We start from the raw sequence: 22,474 nt of genomic DNA on the forward strand, positions 1-22,474 counted from the left end.
TTAGGAATCAAGAGGCAAATTATCCTTTTCAAAAAGTGCTTTATTTTTTGTGAAGGGTTCCTATTTATGCAGTAGAATTGTTAACTTATATCCAACTATCTATATCCTTAGTTATTAATAACATCTACAACAGTACAATTATAGCTTTTGTTCAAATAGTAATAAAAAGCAGGAGGTGTTCCTGAATTTAAGGGCACAATCAACCAGATAAACTACTCAGGTACCTCAAAGGACTGTTTATTGGATTAGTATTGAACAATCTCAAGGATTCAAATCTAGGGCTATTTGAAAGGTAGACTGTACAGAACAAATGTGACATCCTCTTCCCCAAGATAGAGATATTACATTAGTGTAATATAACCATAGACTGCTTCTTTATATAGATTCTATTTATATCTTGGTTAAGCATAAGAAATCAACAATAGAATATGGATGTTATATTAAATAAAAGAATAAACATTTATCAAGAATAGCATTGAGCCTTTCTAAAACTCTTTTCTCTTGTCAAGATATTACTCTTCTTTCGAGTATTTATATAAAATGACGTGCAATATGAATAACCATTTTACAAAAAAAAAAAAAAAAAAAAAAAAACAAGACGGATATTTTCTATATTTTCTTGTTACACATTAATTTTACCAAACAATGAACAGTAACACAAGTACATGTACCAGAAAAAAAAAGAATAGCATTTTTGCAAGAAAAAGACAAACGATTAACAACGTACATGTAATTTTTTTAGAGAGATACTTGCTTGTTTTCTGGTCAAAAATAAAAAAATAAAAAGATAGAAAAATATTAGTATTAAATTATTGATTAAATAAAAGTTGAAAGAGGGTAATTACTTTTTAAGCAATCGAGATACAAGACAAAGTCATGGGGACTTACTTTTTCTCTTTCTCGGATAAATGAATATTTTGAAGGCGAAATCGATTGTGCAACTTGAGCAAAAGGTAAAAAATCACATTGAATTCTATTGAATTTGGAAAAGACTAAAAGCACGAAGCGGAACATTAATCACATCAACATACTCTGTGTTCAACATTTCGGTCTCATTCCTTCTACACTTTTTTCACTTATTTTTTGCGCATGACGAGAAAAACACTTGGCACATGAAAAATGAGAATTTCAATACTAATTTATAATTATTGATTATTCCTCTATAATTTGGTTGTTTTATCTTTGATACAAGTATCACACTGAAGACGACTATTGAGTAAAAAAAAAAAAAAAAAAAAAAAAAAAAAAAAAAAAAAATAATAGTCGCCAAAACGCATAGAGCATGTTCGGTGTCGATTCTTAGTGCCATCGATGAGAGTATAAAGGGAGGGATGGGTTAGCCGATATTTGTCGCTCAGGGTATCGGCATCCTGAGCGGAAACAGGCTTGCACATGCGCCAAAACATTTCAGAGATCCGCATCAGCGTATTCGAGTTTTTCAAAGAGACAAAGCCAGACAATTCTTCCAGAGAACGAGGGAATGATAACTTACAAATCTCATACAAACAGTACGTTCCATCATAATCCAACCGCATTAAGAAAACGACTACTGAAAATCCATTTATTTCAAAGGCCAACGAAGCGTTCAACTGATTTTTGTTGATAGTTTCTTTGCAAAACAATGCCAAACGAAGCAGGTCATGACAGAGATTATACTTGTCAGGTGTGCATTGAGCAATCTTTGCTTCTCCAAATCCTAGACTGTGCCCAAACACCAATTGATCCAGCTTGGTAATCATTGCGTCGGATCTTGTTTTTTTACGCTACTATCGGTTTCAATATTTGTCCACCATAAAAGGACTTGCTTGTTAGGGTTGAATAACATGCTGGACAATATGAGGTGGAAATAGGTGGTGGTAAGTTCGCATTCGCCAATCGATGTTTTGTCCTTGATAACTTGCAGAAGCAGCTCAGTCATGGCTTTGACGATCTCACGAATCACTGAGGAATACAGGATTCTCTGATTTACCCCCTTGACCACGGCCAATTTTTGTCGAAGCGGTGTGGTTTACCAGTTTATTCCATACAATGCATTGTAGTTCCCGCGTCAATGCAACATCGCAGCTTAGAGTGATATTTTTTATTATGTGGATATATTAGAAGAAGAGTAATAATTTCCTCCATACATGCGCAAAAAATAAGCAAAGAAAGTGTGCACATAACACCAAAGTGTTGGCTTTTTATACCTTTTTTCCTATTGCAGTTGAATAATACATAAACGTTATTTCCAATCGAGAAGATAGAGAGGGTCCTTTTAAGGAATTCATTCAAAAAGAGAAAGAACAATACTTGTTTCCATATTTGATTTTCTTGCGTTGTATAGTTACAGTCTACTGATTGCTATGAATCCATCGTAAAGGAGAAAAATAGGCCTAAAGTCAGGTCCATCTGTTTTAAACCAAAGTAATATGATCTGTTGAACATTTTCTTTTTTCTTTTTTTTTTCATAACCTTCATACAATTTCCTTCGTCTTCTTTGCCTTTCTTCCATTATAATTATTTCTAAAACAACACTTTATTTTGTTTTCTTATGCTTATTATTATTCAGGTACACAATACAGTGTGTGCATCCAATAGCTGAGAATGACGTGTCAACCTATTAAATTTAATAGAAATTTTATTTTTATTTATTTTCTACGCTTTTATTAACTTGCATATAAAATGTTTGGTGAACTTCGTAGGATGAACATGCGACAAGTAAAGAGAATATATACAAAGGCTTTCTATAGATACTAAAAAGGCGTTTAGGTCGCGTTACAAATCTTGAACATCTTGACGATTGGTGCGACTACTTTGATGGTTTGGAAAGGATTGTCTGTCATTACCAATAATGAAAGTCCCATCGTTGTTGTATTAAGGTAAACATGTTCAATTGTAAAGACTGCAAGAACTAAAAGATTGTTAAAGTGGGAGTATGGAACCTGGCTTCCATCGTGGTGATTTGTTACTTCTTACATTACCAAGGAATGAACCTGTGGCTATTAATGATATTTGTGTTTTCAAGTTACCCGGAAGAAGTATTCCGATCGTGCACAGAGTATTAAAGATTCATGAAGAGTAAAGTATAATAACAACGCGTTTACAATTACTTACTATATTTGTATATAGTGAAAGTGGAAAAGAGTTTATTTTAACAAAGGGAGATAACAACCATCGAGATGATCGTGTATTATATGATAGAGGCCAAATGTGGATCAATAAAGAGCATATTGTTGGCAAAGTGAAAGGGTATGCATATTTATTTATACTACATGACTTGTTTTAAATTAGGATTTATATAGCTTTTTGCCTTATGTTGGCATGGTAACTATTTTAATGAACGATTATGCTTGGATGAAATATGCGATATTAGCAGTACTTGGTTTATTTGTTCTTATTCACAGAGAGTAAACATTAAAAAAAAATGAGGAAGAGAAAGAGAGAAAGATGAGGTTTATTATCAATATTATTTTGTTGCATAACAAACAGGTGTGATGAGTTCATTCTTGATTAGCTTAACAGAATGTCCACGTATAGAGGTATGATAGGTTAAGGAAGAGTAAGTGTAATCATTATCGACTTCTAAATCGTCTGTATTTACATCTTGAAAGAAATCAAAGAATGATGAATTATGTCGAGTGTGTGAATAACCTTTTCTTTTGCTGTTTCTATGCATACCAGATGACTCTGTACGCTTAAGTCTCAATGCCCTTTTCCTTATTAATTGGTTTGAACTCTTGGTTGATGTAGGGTTTTGTCGTATAGAATTTAACCAAGCTTGTATTTGTAATACTTTTTCTGTTGGTAAAAATGCATGTGTGAGGCTTTCTCGCCAATTCATTTTATGGTTTGAAGAAATTGAGCCGTGGCAGCGAGTATCCTGTGGAACAGTATTATTATCGGGTGATGATATCAAATCCCAGAATTTACAAAGCACAAATATCCATTTTTCCAAGTCATCCAGTGTTCGAGCTTTCATTATATAGCATTGACCATGAATAGATCGAATACAAAAAGTCTTGGACTTGCGCTTTATAAACAGCTTCCTTTGATTGCATTTCAGAATAGTAATGGCTGAAATGTCAGACAAATGAAGCGTCCATTTCGGTAGCTGATAGCAACTGGTCTCTTTGCATAAATTACTTAATAATCTTGAAGATTTATCTTTTTGTGTGGTCAAAAGAAGTGAATTTATAGCTGGTGAAGGAGGCTTGATTTTCTTTGTAGATAAGCAAATTAAAGACGACCCATCAAATCTAAATAATCTCCAAACCCATTTATCATCTGATTTTTTAAGGTAAAGATATCCTTCAAAAACAGGAGCATTGACTGGTAATTCTTCTATTTGACGATTTGATAGCAGGTAGCGATTTCTTGTTGTTGTCATCATTTTGTAAAGAGTAAGAAAATGGAAAGAGAGAAAAAGAGAAAAATGCATAGTCAACTCAGCATGGCTTAAAAAATCGTCATTATCTACAAGACATTCACATTCGAAATCCTGCTTTATTCTATTAATAAATAGAGAACATTTTTTATTTGCCACACACAATTTGATGTTAGTAGAAAAATAAATCAATCTGCATTATGTATGCACCCATAGACGCGTTTATTCTTTATCTCGTTTTATTTTATTTCTTGTTAATATATTACGTCAAATATTTCTCCTTATAGAAGTTGTATACAAAAATGAAATCACAGAAAATTGGGTGTTCAGCAGTACAAAAGCCCCTAAAAGTTTGTTAAGGCATATTTTGCTATTTATAGTGTGGTATTCAAGTTTGGAAAGTATGTCAAGTAGTCATCATGAGCGTTTTAGGAATCAAGAGGCAAATTAATAGCAAAAATTGCTTTATTTTTTGTCAATGGTTCCTATTTATGCAGTAGAATTGTTAACTTATATCCAACTATCTATATCCTTAGTTATTAATAACATCTACAACAGTACAATTATAGCTTTTGTTCAAATAGTAATAAAAAGCAGGAGGTGTTCCTGAATTTAAGGGCACAATCAACCAGATAAACTACTCAGGTACCTCAAAGGACTGTTTATTGGATTAGTATTGAACAATCTCAAGGATTCAAATCTAGGGCTATTTGAAAGGTAGACTGTACAGAACAAATGTGACATCCTCTTCCCCAAGATAGAGATATTACATTAGTGTAATATAACCATAGACTGCTTCTTTATATAGATTCTATTTATATCTTGGTTAAGCATAAGAAATCAACAATAGAATATGGATGTTATATTAAATAAAAGAATAAACATTTATCAAGAATAGCATTGAGCCTTTCTAAAACTCTTTTCTCTTGTCAAGATATTACTCTTCTTTCGAGTATTTATATAAAATGACGTGCAATATGAATAACCATTTACAAAAAAAAAAAAAAAAAAAAAAAAGTGAATAAATATGCATAAACTAATTTGTGGCAATCATAATCTTACCTCAAACCTTGGTAAATGTTCCAAGAAGCCCAGGCAAATATAGAATACAGTCTGTATAGTAGACTGACCCTAACAACTTACTCAGTGTACGACATGGATGATCATTTTATTTTTTTAATCCAGCAATAAAAAAGTTTTTTTTTTAACATGTTGGCAGTAGAGGAAGATAAAGAAACGTACGTTGTTTCTGCTTTGGGTGCTATTGGTACAGGAAAATCGAGTTTATTAAATGCAATTACTGGTGAATATACATTTGAAACTGGAAACGGAGTAGAAGTAAAGTACACCATTATCATTTTACCCCTTATTCTTTTTTAACCCTTTATAAGCTTACTACACAACAAGTCCAAGGGATAACAAAGGAATGGAAATTTGCATCCTCTTTACAGTATTGTCATTTGATTGATACACCAGGCTTAATAGATTCCAATGTTCATGATCGTCAAGTGATTAATGAAATGACTAAATATTTCAAGTCTCTTCAATATGGAGTGAGCGCATTTTTCTTGGTATTTAATATAAACGATATAAGGTATTATAATATAACACTATACAATAATAATAACCTGTTATTAATAGATTAGATGCATATACCCAAAATATGCTTATTTTATTTCATCAATTACTTGGAAAAGAATTTTGGAATTTTGTTATCATCGTTTTTACACATGTTGATGAAGAATTTCGTGATGATTTAGAGGATAATATGGATGCTGTTACAGCAAGTGATGGTAAGTTAAATAAATAAAACAATGAGTAACAAACATTAAATGCTGCTGTTCATAGATGGATTTGTTGCAGAAATCAGAAGAATTTATAAGCTACCAAAAAGTTTTCAACCTTCAGTTATCTTCACATCCACTCAAAACGTAAAAGTCAGTAGTTATACGCAAAGACACATACGTGAATTATATTTTGCAGTTGGCATGTGCGAATCAAGAAACAGCGGTAAGAGATTCACTTGTAATTGGTTGAGACAAATCATGAATATTCCCAATGAAGAGCAAAAATCCAATTTTATTGCTGATAGTATTAAGGATGCTTGGTCTTCTGTCTCTAATGCGTGTCAAATGCAATAATTAAAATAAACTTTGTCCGTAAACATATTGACCTTGAGGGAATCGCTTAAAAGAAGGATATTCGCCCTCCTTTAATGTGACTTGAGCATCTGTCAAGTATTCCATAAACACAACATCCAAAAATCTACCAAATTTATAGCCTACATCATGAGCGAGACCCATATTCTGAAACTTGAACTTTGAAAATAGCACAACTGATCCTTCATTCTCGGCTGTAATACCTGCAATTATACTACGGAAATTCATTTCTCTACCAATTCGTAGCATTTCCTGAAGCAAAAGTGCTCCTAATCCTCTACGTTGATGTTCTTGATGAATATAAAGTGAAATCTCGGTTGTTCTGTTATAATCATCAGTTATATGAGCTTTTTTTCTAAGACAGATCTTTTTCAGTATTCTTACAAAACATAAGCAGGATGGGGTCTGAATTGACCGAGACAAGCATAAGCAATGGCTTTGTCGGATTCTTTTTCTGCAGCTACAATGACAGGATAACCTTTTGATTTCAAGTCATGAAACCAAGTAAATCTGTTTTCAATGGATACTGTGTCATATACAAATATACAAGTTGAGTTGACGATACGTTCATTAAATATTTCATGTATTTGGGACACATCTTCATCTTTAGCTTCTCTAATAACGTATTTTTCATTCATTTTAATAAAGCAAAGAAGAAAAGAGAATACTAAAAAGGATTTTATATCTTTTTTATAGCAACTGAAATTATTGCTCCGACTGATTATACCTTGTAAGAATACGTAAAAAATTGGATTAATCTACACTCCACTTACTCGCCAACGTATCCCTTTTTAGCTTGTCAAAAAGTGGAATAATTGAATTGACTAACCCCACCAGCAATTCTCAGCTGGAATAATTAGGAGGTGGCCCACACATCGAAAGTTACCTGGATAAAAAATGCTTGTATAATTTTTTTAGTTTTGATAACTTCACAAATACGAGCGATGAGTTAAACAAAATAGTCAGAAAGGTCAGTGATGAATACATAAGCTAGATTAATAATATACCATTATATGCTTAATATCACCTTTTGTCGTATTTTCCTTATTAAATACTTGAATGTTGTGTGAGACTACTTAAGATCTCCATGCTGTATAATTTAAAATTATCTCTATATAATACTATGTGTTATATAGCCATCAGTACACACTAACAGCTTTAGTCATTTGAATTGTTCAACTCTGGCTTTAGAGTTGTCAATCTCATAAAATAAGATGTAGTTTGTATCTAACGGACCCTTTCTTCCGTCTTCATTTACTAAAGAGGCTCAAGAGACTCATCGATTATCAAGTTACCTATGCCCACTTTATTTTCAACTTTAATCGACCACAAACAACCCCAATATCGCAACTTGAGAAGCTACAAATATTAATTACAAGGATTTGCTTTTGACACTTTAAAAAAGCAAAGCAACAAAGTGGCTCATGCTGCTCATACTGCTGAAACTACTTTTAATATATGTATATACTAAGTTATAAACCTATTCTTAACTATTAACATCCTTTTTAATATCATAATATCAACATAATAGAAAATCTGGTCTTGGAAAGGAATACACAAGCACTGTGAGAGCCGTAAGAACCAAAAATTGAAAACAGATATGAATAATGAATCTCGTACGACAACGTCTTCCATACAGAAACTTGTATATCAAAATATTATAGAAAAAGCAAAAGACGTAAGAAATCATCATGTTTGTAGATTGCCAGCAGAGTTTCTAACTTTGGGTTCAAATGTAGGCTTTTTTGATTGACACTAGCATGTTATTCCTCAAGTGATGATTAAGTTGCGTCTTAAAAGTAGAAAAACACTTAAACTGTTTGCACAAACCACCAATAATATCTGTAGTGTAAAGCTGAAGAACCTTGTCAAGTAGATTTCGAATGCATTGCTCGTGTTCAAATGTGACGGAGCTTTTACGACTAACATTCTTTTCTGAAAGTCTATATGGCACTTCTTTTGTTTTTTGGCAATACTCCTATCATTGTCGAGTAGTACGAGGTTCAATGCCAAGCTCTTTTGCAAGTCGGATTATTCTTAATTTTTCTAAAAGACAAGTTTTATTTTATTCAACTATTCAAGTATTGCATCTTACATTACCATGATAAGTTTACGGTATATATTTTTTTTGCTACAGTCGTCCGATTTATGTGGAAGTCCCACTGGCAACAATTAGCTGAACAGGCACCTGTCTTGGACGAGAGCGTTATCAATCAAATCCAGAAGGAGCTATTAAAACTATCTGCTTACAATCATCCATGTTGATATTTTCTGTGTTTTTATAAGTCACTGTTTTATACATTTGCATCACTCTTAACCCTTATACTCTTTGATGAGTTAAAATTTTCATCCATAAAAAAAAATCAACTAAAGTACAAAGACGCTGTATTTATTTAGACAAATAATACCAATTGGTATTAACATGTAGCGTACTATAGCTGTTTTTACAATCTTTATTTTGTTTTTTGGATGTATAATTCTCTTAATTATAAACCCGCGTTTCATTTTTTAAAATTTTTTTTTTATTTTATGTTTATTCAATTCAATGATAGACGGCAGCAACAAGATACTGGTTGTCAATGAAAATAAGTATGTTATTGCAGCAATAATAATACCCTTTTCAATTGCTGGTGTACTTGTAAGAATTGCCTTGACTCGCTTAGAAACATATCCTGGCTCTCCTGTTTTTGGTCTTGTTTATGTTCAGTGGGTTGGGTGTTTTATAATGGGCATTGTAGTCATTAACAAGGCATTATTATTCAAGTGGTAAAAAAAACAAAAACAAAAAAAAGTACGTAAATTTATGAATAAATAAGGTATTATCCTTTACATGCTGCATTGTCAACTGGTTTGTGTGGATCAATTACAACATTTTCTTCATGGCAATTACAAATATTTAAAGAATTTGCCAATTATGATGCCCATCCTCATACTCGAGGTAAAAATATTTTAGCTGCTCTGTCCGTCTTTTTGGTGACACTGGCAATGTCTTGGCAAAGTCTCTTGTTTGGTCAACATGTAGGAAAATTGCTAATCAAAAGATGTAATGTGCCCGAGATCAAAGTCACCCCTCGCGGTTTCACAACGAGTTATTTATCTCGTCAAGATTATGGAGTTATTCTCTTGGGATTACTTTCTTGGATTGGTGTCTTGATGGCAGCGATCTTTACTCGCACAGAACTAGCGCTGGCGTGTGTATTTGCACCTGCAGGTGTATTACTACGATGGATCTTGTCTTTTTATAATGCATCATTTTTTGATAATTTTTTTATGGGAACCTTTGTTGCTAATATAATTGGCACTATTGTATTATCTGTTATTGTTCTCCTTCAATCTGGTGCTGTTACACTAACAGTTATAAACTGTGACATATTGCAAGCATTGGCAGATGGTTTTTGTGGATGTTTGACGACTATTTCAACATTTATGGTAAGCCATTTTACTTGCAATATTAATAAGATTTAAAAATGAATTTTAGGTGGAATTGAATACATTAAGCTTATTGGATAGTTACATTTATGGATCAAGTTCAATTGTGATTGCTCAATGTTTTGCGTTTGTCATTCTAGGTTCCTTTGTTTGGTCTCAAGGTGTCGATCCGCCAACTGCCTGTTCCTCAGCATAAAAATTGTACTCCGATTTTCATGTGACCTACTACGTCATGCAATTTGATTTCGAGTCGACTTCTCTTTCTCCCTATTTTTTTTTTATTCGTTTATATTAAAAAGGTAGTAAAAAGAACGTGTTTAATTAATGTCTATTAATTTATATAAAAGAAAGAATGGCTTCTGTTGATCACGCTGACGATCTTATTGATTATGAAGAAGAAGATGAACAGACGCTTGATCAGAAGCCTGTTTCAACTAAAGTAGAAGAAATTAGGGAAGAAGAAGATAAAAAGGACAAGAAAGGTTCTTATGTTGGTATTCACTCCACTGGTTTCCGTGATTTCTTGCTGAAGCCAGAACTTTTACGAAGTATAGTTGATTGTGGTTTTGAACATCCTTCAGAAGGTAAAAAGTCGTGCTTTTTATGATCTTTGTCTGACAATCTTCAAGTTCAGCAAGAATGTATTCCACAAGCTATTCTTGGTATGGATGTGCTTTGTCAAGCCAAGTCTGGTATGGGTAAAACTGCTGTATTCGTATTGGCTACCCTTCAACAAATTGAACCCATCGATGGTGATGTATCTGTTGTTGTTCTTTGTCATACACGTGAATTAGCTTTCCAAATCAAGAATGAATATGCTCGTTTCTCTAAATATCTACCTGATATTCGTACTGAAGTATTTTATGGTGGTGTGCCTATCACAAAGGATATTGAAATATTAAAAGACAAGAACAAATGCCCTCATATCCTTGTTGGTACACCTGGTCGTGTCTTGGCCTTGGTGCGTGAAAGACATATTTCACTTAGTACGATTAAACACTTTGTATTGGATGAATGCGACAAGATGTTGGAACAATTAGATATGCGTCGTGATGTTCAAGATATTTTCCGTTCTACACCTCATCACAAACAAGTGATGATGTTTTCAGCTACATTAGCTAAAGAAATGCGACCTGTTTGTAAACGATTTATGCAGAATCCTCTTGAAATTTACGTAGACGATGAAGCCAAATTGACCCTTCACGGTCTTCAACAATTTTATATTAAATTAGAAGAAAAAGAAAAGAACCGCAAGTTGAATGACCTTTTAGATTCACTCGAATTCAACCAAGTCTGTATTTTCGTTCGCTCTGTGTCTCGTGCAAACGAATTGAATAGAATCTTGTCGGATTGTAATTTCCCTAGTATTTGTATTCACTCTCAAATGACTCAAGATGAACGTATTAAGAGATATAAATCATTCAAGGAATTTGAAAAACGTATTATGGTTGCCACTGATATATTTGGTCGTGGTATTGATATTGAACGCGTTAATATTGTCATTAACTATGACATGCCTGATGGTGCTGATTCTTATTTACACAGAGTGGGTCGTGCTGGTCGTTTTGGTACCAAAGGTCTTGGTATTACCTTTGTTTCAGACGAAAATGATACTGAAGTGTTGAATGACGTTCAAAGTAGATTCGAAGTCAACATTTCACCACTTCCAGAAGATATTGACATTAACACTTATATGACTTCTTAAACAGTGTATATTTTAATAAAGAAGTTGTTTATTATGAATTACGTTTTTCCAGAGTTTCAAGATCTTTTTTTAAAGAAGCGGTTGCCTTTTCTTGATTTGCTAATGCCTTTCGCAACAGTTTTATTTTATCGGCATCCTATGGATTCATGTTGAGTAAATCGATAAATGAATTATCTTTTTTATTTTACATGAGCACGGGCCCATTGATTTTCAATCGCCTTTTCCTTTTGACCAAAAGATCCAGTGCTTGCAGTAGCACCTTCACTTCCTGTTTGATATGAAGTAAACCGCCTATAGATTGAACGAGACAATGGTAATGATTTTCGAATATTTTTTGTAAACATGTTGAATAAGAGAAATAAAAAAAACAAGGCACAGTCTAAGCAGGATTATTATAGTTCTTTATTTAAACTCCTTCTGTCAATTTCACATGATCCTTTTTTTTTCCATTGTGGGGTGATTTCTGTCTATGGTCAGGTACAACAGAAAGAAGAGAGGAGGGAAAAAAAGGAGAAAAGGGAAATTGTAGAAAAGAATGGATAGGGTGCTATAAGTCACTATCATTCATTTGAATGAAAAAGAGTGGAGACCCCACATTATATATCGGAGCAAGGTTTCCTTTTTGGAGAGCAGACAGAAATGACGGCTGATACAGGAATAAACAGAATTGAAAATATCTGACCACCTGTTTTATTTATGATACTTCAATATCTTTGCTTAAACACGCAATAATTCAAAAGAAACATACTAACAGTTAAATATGATTCATTCTATTTAAAAGCAAAATAATAAATGTTTTATGTCTTTATCTAAATCGTTGAATGTATTCATTCGTTAAAGATAAAGATTACTTATATTTCACTTTATAAATTCAATCAGGTTGATGTGTACAAATAGATAAATAACATTCTGTTAATTCTTGCACAAATCTCTGAAAGACAACCAAAAGAGAATAATAACCATTATCATCGGAATTGTATTTGACCCGTATAAAACCGCGATTGTTTCTTTTGTAGATGCTGAAACTTTGTCACGTCATTTAAACTTGACTGTGGCAGTTGAATAGGAATTAATTGTCCGTGTGGAGTAGCTTAATGTAATACAAGATTACAACAAAAGATGTATGTTGTATTTACTGGTTTTTTTTTTAATAAAAAAAAATAATCCACACTTTATAACCCAAAATCAGCATTTTATTAGCTATCTGAAGGACAAAAAAGGGTTGTGTACAGATAGAATAGGAGCTTTATTAGATAATCAGGTCTATTTCATTCTATGCCTAAAATATTAGAAAATAAATATAAAAGGCATGATGCTTACATCTTACTACATCAAAAGTCTTTTTTACTGTCTACATGATCAGCATCAGAGCAGTAGACTCATGTTTCTTCTTTTGGTCACATTAAATCCATATCAAAAAAAGACAAAGGATGATGATGTGAGGGAAAGGATTGAGTACTTTTGGAAATTACCCCAAGCATGATTTCTTGTTATTTAATAAAGTAAACTATGATACACCATTTGTTATAATCCTAAAACTATCTTGCGATTTATTTAAAATAGGTTCCTTGGTGCATTTAACAAGGTTTATGCTTCTAAACCTAATGATTCTAAAATTTGATCCAATATTTCTAATTTTTGATTATACAAGGATTCCATTTCTGTCCAAGTGTCTTGATATTCTTCATTCACTCTTCCTGACTCATTTAAATCTTCATCAGCGATAAAATATTTTTTACTTAAAAAGTATCTTAGGTCATCAACAAATGGAATAGAATCTAATAAAAGTGTCAGTGTTAATCATCATGATCAATTCATTACCTGTTTCTTCTCTTCTCTTTATAGATTGAGCACTCATTTTAATAAGATTTAAAAATTCAGGTTGCTTAATGCATTCATCTAAATGATCAGCAAAATACTTTATACAATACTGCTCTACTCTTTCCACTTCTAATTCAATTGCTGTTTGTATGAGTTCATAAATATCAACCACTGGTTCTTCTTGATTGGTAATTGCAATCGCTGCAATCGCTTTTAGTCTATCTATTAACAACATATCTGCCACAATTAAAACATCATAGGCATCTTCAGGGGGAATGGTACACTTGTCTGTATATAGAAATTGTAATACATAATGACCAAAGATATCAGCCTCTACATCAAATACTTCAATCAAGGGCAATTCGAGGTCTTGATCGGGATATCGAATAGTAACACAGCCTGCCTCTTGTTCACCAAATGGACCATTCAGCATCGTATTGAAGAATTCTGACCGACATAGATAAGCTTTGTGACATGGAAAGATGATGTTATTGTGTAATCTGAGGGCGATATCGGTAAATAAAGCATCGGGTTGTTTCATCTCACTTTTATCCGTTAACCATTGGGACAGCATCCTCCAGGAGGTATGATCATCATTGGGTTGAGCAATAATAGATATTTTGATTAAATCGTTATAAAACTGTTCAAAATCATTACGTAAGATTGTAATCTCTTGTTTAGTATGTGATCTCAATGCATTATCATCTTCTTGGTTTAAAAGTAATTGATGTAAATGTGTGAGTTCCAAGTGTTTGGTAGCAAAAATCATATTTTCTACAATATCTTTATCCAAATCATGATCAACATAGCCTGTATAAATATATCGCAAGATGGATAATAAAGAGATCGGGTGAATCATGTTCTTTTGAAACTTCACACAAGATTGTCCTCTCCATCGATTTAATAGATTCTTTGCAAAGAATGAAGACCTTGCTGCTAAAATGAATTTGTGTACATGAAACTCATGTTGTTTATCACCCAATAATATTGAAAAAGTTAAATCATGATGATTGTGATTTTCAAGCAAGTTGGATAAAAATAGTAAATAAGGTTGATTTTCATCAATTGCTTTGGTTAATTTGTAACTTAGCAACAGATTTCTAATGTCACTGTTTAATGCACCATATAAACATCTTTCACTGTTTAAAAACTTAGCACTCTTGTAATCTTACTAATCATCTTTACCCTTGAAATGTATTCCTGTCGCACTGTGCTCCATTTTCTAATAAAAATTTGACAACAGCATAATGACCACATAAACCTATCATAATTTTCAATCATCATAAATCAAGCAGTAATTATTTACAAGCCCAATAAAGAGGTGAACATTGCCATTTGTCTACAATATTAATAGGTGCATTAAAATGATTCACTAAACTTTCTACTTTTTCAATATCTCCTTCTTTTGCCGCAGTACATAATTCTTGAAAGATAGTTTCATCCACCGCTTGCTCATCGCTTTCTTTACTTGACATTGCTAAACTCATCACTTTACTTTTTGTCGTTATAGGTTTTCTACCCATTTTGATCACAGTAAAAAAGAAAAAATAAAGAATATAAAAAAGAGTTTAAAACATGTATTTTCTTTATTTGGATTAGAATAGATTTTCATTATCTGTGTATACAGTGTTTCCGACAAGTAATGTCACAGCCAATCAAAATCAATGTCACTGGACAATTAAAAATGATGTCATTGGCCAGTCAAAATCAATGCCATATTTTTAGAAATGCAATCACTCGCTTAGGAATCGCACGGAATCGCGGAAACTTGCGACAGCGTTGAAAAAGGTCATTTCAAAAGTTTTGTTTCACATTCTTATAAGTGCTGGGATGAATGTCGAAACAAAGAATCTATGTAATAATCATTAACTTATTGGTACAAAAAAAAAAAGGACGAGTGTCTTCTCAGTGGCCAAAGAGCTATCATGAAGAAACACAGATCCTTTTTACTAATGGAGAAGGAGGAGGGAGCAGTGTAGTGGTGACGCAGAGGCTATATTGTTGAATGGTTTTGTTTTAAGGTAACCAAGGATGGCGTTCGAATATCGTTTGAACAGGCCCATGTCTCGTCCTTTTTTCCAGCAATCTTTCCATTTCATTGTTTTAGAAGTACGGCTGGCATAACATTGCTTGACTAACACCTTTTCTTTTTCCAGCTCTTGTGGCGTGATCTGTGTGTCTGACGAAGGGTGGCCCAAGGCGAGGTTTTCTGGCATTTCCAATGATGATTGGCTGGATTGAGAGATTCTTGTTCCACGGATGAATACCTGCGCTTGAGTTTCTCATTATAAGTAATGCCTTGATTCAAACCCCTGGTTGCGCGTCGCATGTCGGGAATATTGGCGACTAAATTTGCTTTGTTTCGTTCCAAGAGCTTGATATTGGTTGTACAGATAGTATGCAAGTTGTTGACGTAATTTGATTCGAATTGCAAAGCAGATACATGCTCCATTATGGCGAGGTGGTATAAGTGTTTAATGGTTGGGTCGCTTGGGTGAGTATGCGCAAACAAAGCCGCTTGTTGCTCAATCAGGAAACGTGACAATGCCAGCAATGAATCCAGCGTTGATGTTGCTTGTAAAGCGGTTTCTGCAGTGCTGTTCTTCATATCTGTGGAATACATACGGACTGTATTACCCCTATTAATAAAACAAAATTTAGTCGCTTTTAATCATGATGAATCTTGTTAGCAAGCTAAATACCACTTGACTGATAGTTGATCCTCTCTAAAATATCTTCAATGATGTTATCCCAGACCTTGACAACATAATCTTCCTCGGACATATCAGAGTTCACCAATTCTAAACAATCTGGATTGTGATAAATGATTTTTAATCTACACAATTATTATCAATTAGCGTTAATTAAGATATGTCAAGCTATCAACCTACAAACGTGAGTATATTATGAACGGTATTTCATCATTTGTGAAGCAATAGTGTTGTTGAAATCTCAGGCTCTTCTTGTAAACATCCTTGACCTTATCTCGGGCTATCTATACATCAAAACACAGTTTCAAGTTAGATACGCTGCCGTTTTTCAGGCATATCAAAATTTATCGTTTACCTTTTCGATGATATTCAGTTTTTTGGTGATATGAGACTCCAATGGATGCCAATTAACAAGTAGTTTGTATTTTTGCCTCAAATCTCTCCATTCGGTGACGCTAAACAACAATTTTTGGGTATTGGCGCCTTTGCGTTCATTAGACAGATCCAACACAGAGTTGAAGCCATTGCTGCAATTAATCATCAGAGACGAGTTCATAGACCATTGTACTTTTACTTACAATATCGTACTTTTCTGGTTCTCATTCGGTTTGTTATAAACATTCCCTGAAATCATATTAATAGAATGGTTTTTTTTTATCTTTGTAAATACAATATTGCTGTCAGCAACAATCTAAATCAAAAGAAGTATACGGTCACTTCTTCAAAGATTATGATAATGTATCTATTTCTTCACAAATCTTGAGCTCTTTCGACTTGCTTCAATGGTAGCTTTTTGGATATTTCATCGATTCAGATTAGTCACATCTTTGATTGATTTGTTGCTCCAATGTTTTTCATGATCATCCGTTCTAAATATCTTCGTGTGGTCATTAGATCTTATTCTTTCAACACGGATATGGATATAACAAGTAGTTTCTCTTTCTGAAATCTTCACAGAATTCCAGCAACACAGGATTAGTATTCTCATCACTAATCAGTTCTTCAATGCATCTTCTGATATCTTCTTCAACATGTCTTCGGTCAGAATTATTGAATCCAATGGTATTATAATAGTTGATAATACTAAAATCCGAGTCAAAGTAATTGACTTGGAAATATTTGGTGTAATTTTATGCTAAATGGCTTGAGATTTGAATAGGCTTTAGATTGGTAATAAAGTTGATAAGAATATTTGATAAGAGTTTTAAAGGAAGATTCGTTGATAATAGTGACCATCAGATCCTGTTAAGTTGATCAGACTTGTTTTATAATTAGGTAGCTTGATAAAAGTATTAAAAGGTTTTACAATGAGGATAATTGGCTTCAAGGGACTTGTCTTGCTTGTGTTTTAAGAGTGTTATACCAAAAGATTCAGAGATAAAGATACTTGGTTTATTGGTTATTTATGTAAAAAATATCACAAAGAGAAGATAAGATAAGTGAAGAGAAGAGAAGTTTTCCAAGAAGAGAGTAAAAAGCTAGGCTTTTTATAAGCAAAAAATATAAAGTTCAATTTTTACAAGATGCAAAAATATTGACAAAAAAAAAAGAGTTTAAAACATGTATTTTCTTTATTTGGATTAAAATAGATTTTTATTATCTGTGTATACAAGTGACAAAAAGGTGATTTACAAAAAAAAATATTTACATATAATAATGATGTTAATATGAAAGAAGAAGCTTAATAATGCATTTGGTTTTGTGATATAACTCTTTCATACATTGTACGTAATATTTCATTTTCTTGCTTCAATTTAGCCAATTCACAAGAAAGCTGATAATTGGTTGACATCAATTGAGCCACTGTGTCTGACATTTTTTCATATTTGCTTGCTTTTTAGCGCGATATTTAGCTGATGCAAGCTTATTTCTATATTTTCTTTCTTCTGCAGACATTGATTTTTTTCTCTCTGAATATTCTGGTGATGGAGATCGACTCGAATAAGAAGTGGGTGGTGATAAAGGTAACAAGTCTTTATCAATAATGGCATCAATAGACATACGCTTTCTAGAATATTCCATGTTCATTAAAATGAAAGGATGAAAAAAAGAAGAAAGAAACGAAATGTGCTTTATATAAAGGAGGAGCGCATTGACATTGACATCATTTGTTTACACAACAAAAGTTTATTTTTTGCTGTACGCCTTTTCTCAAAAAAAGCATCGCAGCTGTAGCATTTGCTATGGCACGCTTATGAAAAATAATGTCGTGTCTTTTAGAAAAGTAATACTTTTTAAGAGAATAGTGTCTCATACAGTACTAACAATACCAATTGGCGGTTTTACATAATTTAACCAGTCTATTCATAGCGAAATTTCCTAGTGTTTCCTAGTTTCTCACTCTAAAATGTCTTGATCTTCATAATCTTTTTTTTTTCCAACTCATTCTATTCTGAGCTCCATCCTGGCCTTTTTTTTTTATAATTTGGATTATGATCATTTCTTACTAAATCTTGACCTTTTCTCGGATATGCTTGAGCATTTATCTAAAAAAGAGAAAACATGCTTAGTAGCAGGGTTTACTACAAATCCTAGCGTTGAAAATTACTGCAGTAAGTGAAAAAAAAAAAAAAAAAACATACAGACTAAAGCAAATACCCAACTATCTTTAATAAAAACAATACGAGCATTAACAAGGTTATTATTGATAACGTGAAACTCCGATAGTATGATTTTTGATTGCTTGAGAAAATATAGCAAAGTCTTTGTTGGATTTTCGCAATAGCATATTTCAACGCTCTTCGTGTGGCCAATTGCTTTGATTAGCTCGGCTGTAGTGGTTTTGTCATAACTCATATTGGATTTCAAAATCTTATTTCATTAACAAAGTACTTAGGTTACTCAATCATTGCTACAAAATCCATCCCTTATTCTATACAAAATACCCGTTCACCTTTATTTAATAAAGCAGCAGGCAATTGTCAGATATTATTCTTTCAATCAGATCATCCGTCTACTCACACCTTTACTTGTCTCGCCTTCGCTTATCAATTATTGTAAGTCCTAACTTTCGTGTGTTTCATTCAATCCCTCTCTTGTCCTTTAATATTTGTTTTATCCACGGTTCCAGTGCCTGTCCGGTTCTTTCTATCCTCTTTGGCTCATTACATGGCTCATAATAAAATATACGTACTACCTGTTCTCGCATCATAATGATCATAATCCAAATTATAAAAAAAAAAAAGGCCAGGATGGAGCTCAGAATAGAATGAGTTGGAAAAAAAAAAGATTATGAAGATCAAGACATTTTAGAGTGAGAAACTAGGAAACACTAGGAAATTTCGCTATGAATAGACTGGTTAAATTATGTAAAACCGCCAATTGGTATTGTTAGTACTGTATGAGACACTATTCTCTTAAAAAGTATTACTTTTCTAAAAGACACGACATTATTTTTCATAAGCGTGCCATAGCAAATGCTACAGCTGCGATGCTTTTTTTGAGAAAAGGCGTACAGCGCACTTTTTTTTTTTTTTTAGTTTTTCTTATATTTTGTACATTTATCCACATTAGGCAATTCTTCAATCATTTCACGAACTAAAGGATTTGAAAAGCCGTAATATTCTGGTCCAGAAATAGCATTACTTGAATCCTTTTGTCTGACTTCATTGACTTTTTTTATAACCAGAGCCCATACTCCTGTGGCTGTCTTTGCGCTTAGACATTGATCAGGTGCATCCGCAGACCAAAGTGTAAACTACAATGTGTTGATAAATAAATAACGCGTAGAGTAAATAATATTTTACCAGTGGGCCATCAGAACTATCTTCTACTTTGCAAGTATAAACTGTTTGATTTGAAGGGTCAACCATACTCATATACGTTCTATGTATAATAGTTATTATGATTATATAATGACTATACCACTTCTACTTACCTTTCAGCTGTATAACCAATAGGAAAAATGTATCTTTCATTATGAAATGAAGGTCGTTCATATTCAATTCTACCCAAATCAATTACTTTTAATGATGCTATTTGTACTGGTAATTGAATTGATCCATCTTCCGCTCTTGGAATACTATGCCGCTTTTTAGCATATCTACGCCGTTTCTTCCTTGCTATATTCACATTTAGTTCATAATATTATATTTCGCTTTGTTTATTACACGCTTCATCTTCTGAATTATCCTCTTCTCCTTCTGAGCTATCATCTTCTTCTTCATCCTCACCCCCTCCTACTTCTTCTTTATCTTCATTTTCATCTTCAGAAATATCCATAGGATCATCTGTTGTTGCTGTTGTATTTCTGACGCGACTCTTACTATTCAATATATGAACATATTGTTTTCTTTGCTTAGTTTTACCTCTTTTTTTCAAATAAAGCGAGTTTTCTACGTTGAGAAGCATTCAATAAACCTTTTAGTTCTTTTTGTTTCTATTATAGTAGTAAGTACATGATTCATAAAAAAGTTTTTCAGCAACTTACACGAATAAGATTAACTAATTTTCTTTTCATTTTTCTATATTTGACAAGCTTTTCGTTAGATAACTCTTGTTCATTGAATTCAGTTTGACAAGAAACATCAATGCCAACTATTTTTTCAACCATGATATTGATTAAAAAGAAAAAAAAAAAAAAAAAAAAAAAAAAAAGAAAAAAAGCGGACAAAAAAGGTACAAAAAGCCTCTCTATTTGAAACTCACATTATATAGTTTATTCTGAAATTATTGGTATACTTTTGAGAAAAAATTCATGCAAATAAAATAAAAAAATGGTAGAACAGGAAAAAATTTTGAGCAAAAGTGGAAGAAAACTGGTGCAAAAGATAGAATAAGAATAATAGCAATAATGAGTACATATAATGAAAGAAAAGGATTAGTAGGTAGAAAATAGATAATATATCAATATGAAACTTACCAATAACAAGAAAAGTAAATTAAATGATAAAAGGTGCAACAGCCGAATGTTAATAAACAAAGTACCAAATTATTTAATTTCAAACTTACCAAAGTGCATCTAGGATAACACAGCGATAACTATGTTGGAAATTACAGGGTTCTAGGTAAAACTGGTCGTCTTTCATTCTCTTCAGAACTCCTTCTTCTAATCGGTCCTCTTCTTTCAGCCCCAGCATGTTGAAACCTCTCTGGTATTTCACCATTCAAGCGAAGGCTGCGAACAATACGAATCATATTTAGGCATGCTGCCAAATCCTGATTCTATAAACGTTCACGAAGATCTTCAACACCTGAAATATTTTGTACAGTCACTTTGCAATTTTGATTTGTACATCTAAGAGACAGAAAAAAAACAAGTCAGCAAACGATTTTGATAACCATTGATCAGAGTATTTGATTACCTATGTAAACCGTGACAAATAACTTCAATTTTATTTTGTCTTTGATATGGCTGTGGATTTGGTATTCTCTTGAAGGTTGTCAGACTACGATTTTCACAAGAAGGGTAGCATTGACTTGTTCGAAACTCATCAATCAAATACACCAAGAATACATGCTTCTTCAGCAACCTTCTGAATTCAACACCTCTCACAGGTTCTTGATACCGGGTATTTGGAGCAAAATAGGGTTGATACAGCAAGAGAAAGAAGGAAATAAACGGGAGTTTATAGAATGTTATGATTTTTCCATGTTAGTGACAACCAAATAAATCGGAAGCAATAGAACTTTTTAGATAGAAGCCAGATGTTTTTTATTAAAGTGTGTTTATTTTAAGGGGGATTAATCATACTTTCTTTGTCTTAAGATATATAGTAATCGGAACTTCTCAGAAGACCTATCATGTTGTGTTTCCATTGGGCCATCTCCATATTTAGTTTCTGTTCCCTTGTTCATAGAATCGATACTGACAATGTTTTTGGGTCATAATATCACTTTGATTAATAGTGTCAGTAGTAACACTATTAGTAGAGAAGCAAAAATTAGATATTGAAAGGACTCGACAGAAACACTTGTTAATATATTGTCAAAATATAGAATACCTAAACAAACATTCAAATCATCAATCCCAAATAGTAAAAGCCACAATTATTCTGCGTCCAGACAAAGAAATGAATATGTAACTTCTCAAACTAGAAACGATAAACACGTACAAAGAATAATTATCTTTCTTCTATTAAAAAGGTCCTATTACTTATATTTTGATTATCAATTTTCTTAAAGGATTACAATAGCATTGCTTATTCTTTGTTATGGAATTAAAACAAGGCTAATGGCTAAACATAATTATGAATGTATCAATAAATGAATAGAACGAAATGAACATGAGACACTCTGTAGCATAGTAGAAAAAAAAAAGAGGGAGGGGGGGCTCTGCTTTGCATAT

At 32.7% G+C, this 22,474-nt stretch overlaps 12 protein-coding genes across 12 annotated transcripts; 4 read left to right on the forward strand and 8 right to left on the reverse strand.

The window, feature by feature from the left end:
* Positions 1-1,160: 1,160 nt before the first annotated feature.
* On the reverse strand, positions 1,161-1,739 carry RO3G_09139 (uncharacterized protein; the record flags this gene model as incomplete). The annotated part of the gene is made up of 2 exons (XM_067663724.1): positions 1,161-1,209; positions 1,393-1,739. 2 exons carry the CDS (start codon positions 1,737-1,739, stop codon positions 1,161-1,163), a joined length of 396 nt encoding a protein of 131 aa, XP_067519825.1.
* A 922-nt stretch (positions 1,740-2,661) lies between these two features.
* Positions 2,662-3,390, forward strand: RO3G_09140 (signal peptidase I; the record flags this gene model as incomplete). Its single annotated transcript, XM_067663725.1, has 5 exons — positions 2,662-2,697; positions 2,749-2,858; positions 2,908-3,057; positions 3,109-3,228; positions 3,282-3,390. The coding sequence occupies 5 exons, from the start codon at positions 2,662-2,664 to the stop codon at positions 3,388-3,390; spliced, it is 525 nt and encodes a 174-aa protein (XP_067519826.1).
* A 55-nt stretch (positions 3,391-3,445) lies between these two features.
* RO3G_09141 (uncharacterized protein) lies at positions 3,446-3,958 on the reverse strand (the record flags this gene model as incomplete). The annotated part of the gene is made up of 1 exon (XM_067663726.1): positions 3,446-3,958. One exon carries the CDS (start codon positions 3,956-3,958, stop codon positions 3,446-3,448), a length of 513 nt encoding a protein of 170 aa, XP_067519827.1.
* Positions 3,959-5,572: 1,614 nt separating this feature from the next.
* Positions 5,573-6,504, forward strand: RO3G_09142 (uncharacterized protein; the record flags this gene model as incomplete). Its single annotated transcript, XM_067663727.1, has 4 exons — positions 5,573-5,701; positions 5,815-5,957; positions 6,005-6,156; positions 6,212-6,504. 4 exons carry the CDS (start codon positions 5,573-5,575, stop codon positions 6,502-6,504), a joined length of 717 nt encoding a protein of 238 aa, XP_067519828.1.
* On the reverse strand, positions 6,505-7,160 carry RO3G_09143 (uncharacterized protein; the record flags this gene model as incomplete). Its single annotated transcript, XM_067663728.1, has 2 exons — positions 6,505-6,844; positions 6,907-7,160. The coding sequence occupies 2 exons, from the start codon at positions 7,158-7,160 to the stop codon at positions 6,505-6,507; spliced, it is 594 nt and encodes a 197-aa protein (XP_067519829.1).
* Positions 7,161-9,067: 1,907 nt separating this feature from the next.
* On the forward strand, positions 9,068-10,147 carry RO3G_09144 (uncharacterized protein; the record flags this gene model as incomplete). Its single annotated transcript, XM_067663729.1, has 3 exons — positions 9,068-9,288; positions 9,339-9,951; positions 10,001-10,147. The coding sequence occupies 3 exons, from the start codon at positions 9,068-9,070 to the stop codon at positions 10,145-10,147; spliced, it is 981 nt and encodes a 326-aa protein (XP_067519830.1).
* Positions 10,148-10,303: 156 nt separating this feature from the next.
* RO3G_09145 (ATP-dependent RNA helicase uap56) lies at positions 10,304-11,656 on the forward strand (the record flags this gene model as incomplete). Its single annotated transcript, XM_067663730.1, has 2 exons — positions 10,304-10,535; positions 10,581-11,656. 2 exons carry the CDS (start codon positions 10,304-10,306, stop codon positions 11,654-11,656), a joined length of 1,308 nt encoding a protein of 435 aa, XP_067519831.1.
* Positions 11,657-11,687: 31 nt separating this feature from the next.
* Positions 11,688-12,000, reverse strand: RO3G_09146 (uncharacterized protein; the record flags this gene model as incomplete). The annotated part of the gene is made up of 2 exons (XM_067663731.1): positions 11,688-11,792; positions 11,845-12,000. 2 exons carry the CDS (start codon positions 11,998-12,000, stop codon positions 11,688-11,690), a joined length of 261 nt encoding a protein of 86 aa, XP_067519832.1.
* A 1,243-nt stretch (positions 12,001-13,243) lies between these two features.
* RO3G_09147 (uncharacterized protein) lies at positions 13,244-14,952 on the reverse strand (the record flags this gene model as incomplete). The annotated part of the gene is made up of 4 exons (XM_067663732.1): positions 13,244-13,434; positions 13,478-14,577; positions 14,663-14,738; positions 14,784-14,952. 4 exons carry the CDS (start codon positions 14,950-14,952, stop codon positions 13,244-13,246), a joined length of 1,536 nt encoding a protein of 511 aa, XP_067519833.1.
* Positions 14,953-16,171: 1,219 nt separating this feature from the next.
* On the reverse strand, positions 16,172-16,261 carry RO3G_09148 (uncharacterized protein; the record flags this gene model as incomplete). The annotated part of the gene is made up of 1 exon (XM_067663733.1): positions 16,172-16,261. The coding sequence occupies one exon, from the start codon at positions 16,259-16,261 to the stop codon at positions 16,172-16,174; it is 90 nt and encodes a 29-aa protein (XP_067519834.1).
* Positions 16,262-17,951: 1,690 nt separating this feature from the next.
* On the reverse strand, positions 17,952-18,216 carry RO3G_09149 (uncharacterized protein; the record flags this gene model as incomplete). The annotated part of the gene is made up of 2 exons (XM_067663734.1): positions 17,952-17,962; positions 18,003-18,216. 2 exons carry the CDS (start codon positions 18,214-18,216, stop codon positions 17,952-17,954), a joined length of 225 nt encoding a protein of 74 aa, XP_067519835.1.
* Positions 18,217-19,663: 1,447 nt separating this feature from the next.
* Positions 19,664-20,740, reverse strand: RO3G_09150 (uncharacterized protein; the record flags this gene model as incomplete). The annotated part of the gene is made up of 6 exons (XM_067663735.1): positions 19,664-19,885; positions 19,935-20,013; positions 20,066-20,162; positions 20,298-20,452; positions 20,496-20,566; positions 20,618-20,740. 6 exons carry the CDS (start codon positions 20,738-20,740, stop codon positions 19,664-19,666), a joined length of 747 nt encoding a protein of 248 aa, XP_067519836.1.
* Between the last annotated feature and the right edge of the window lie 1,734 nt (positions 20,741-22,474).

This window comes from Rhizopus delemar, genomic scaffold (genome assembly GCF_000149305.1).
Source record: "Rhizopus delemar RA 99-880 supercont3.6 genomic scaffold, whole genome shotgun sequence".
NCBI lineage: Eukaryota > Fungi > Mucoromycota > Mucoromycetes > Mucorales > Rhizopodaceae > Rhizopus > Rhizopus delemar.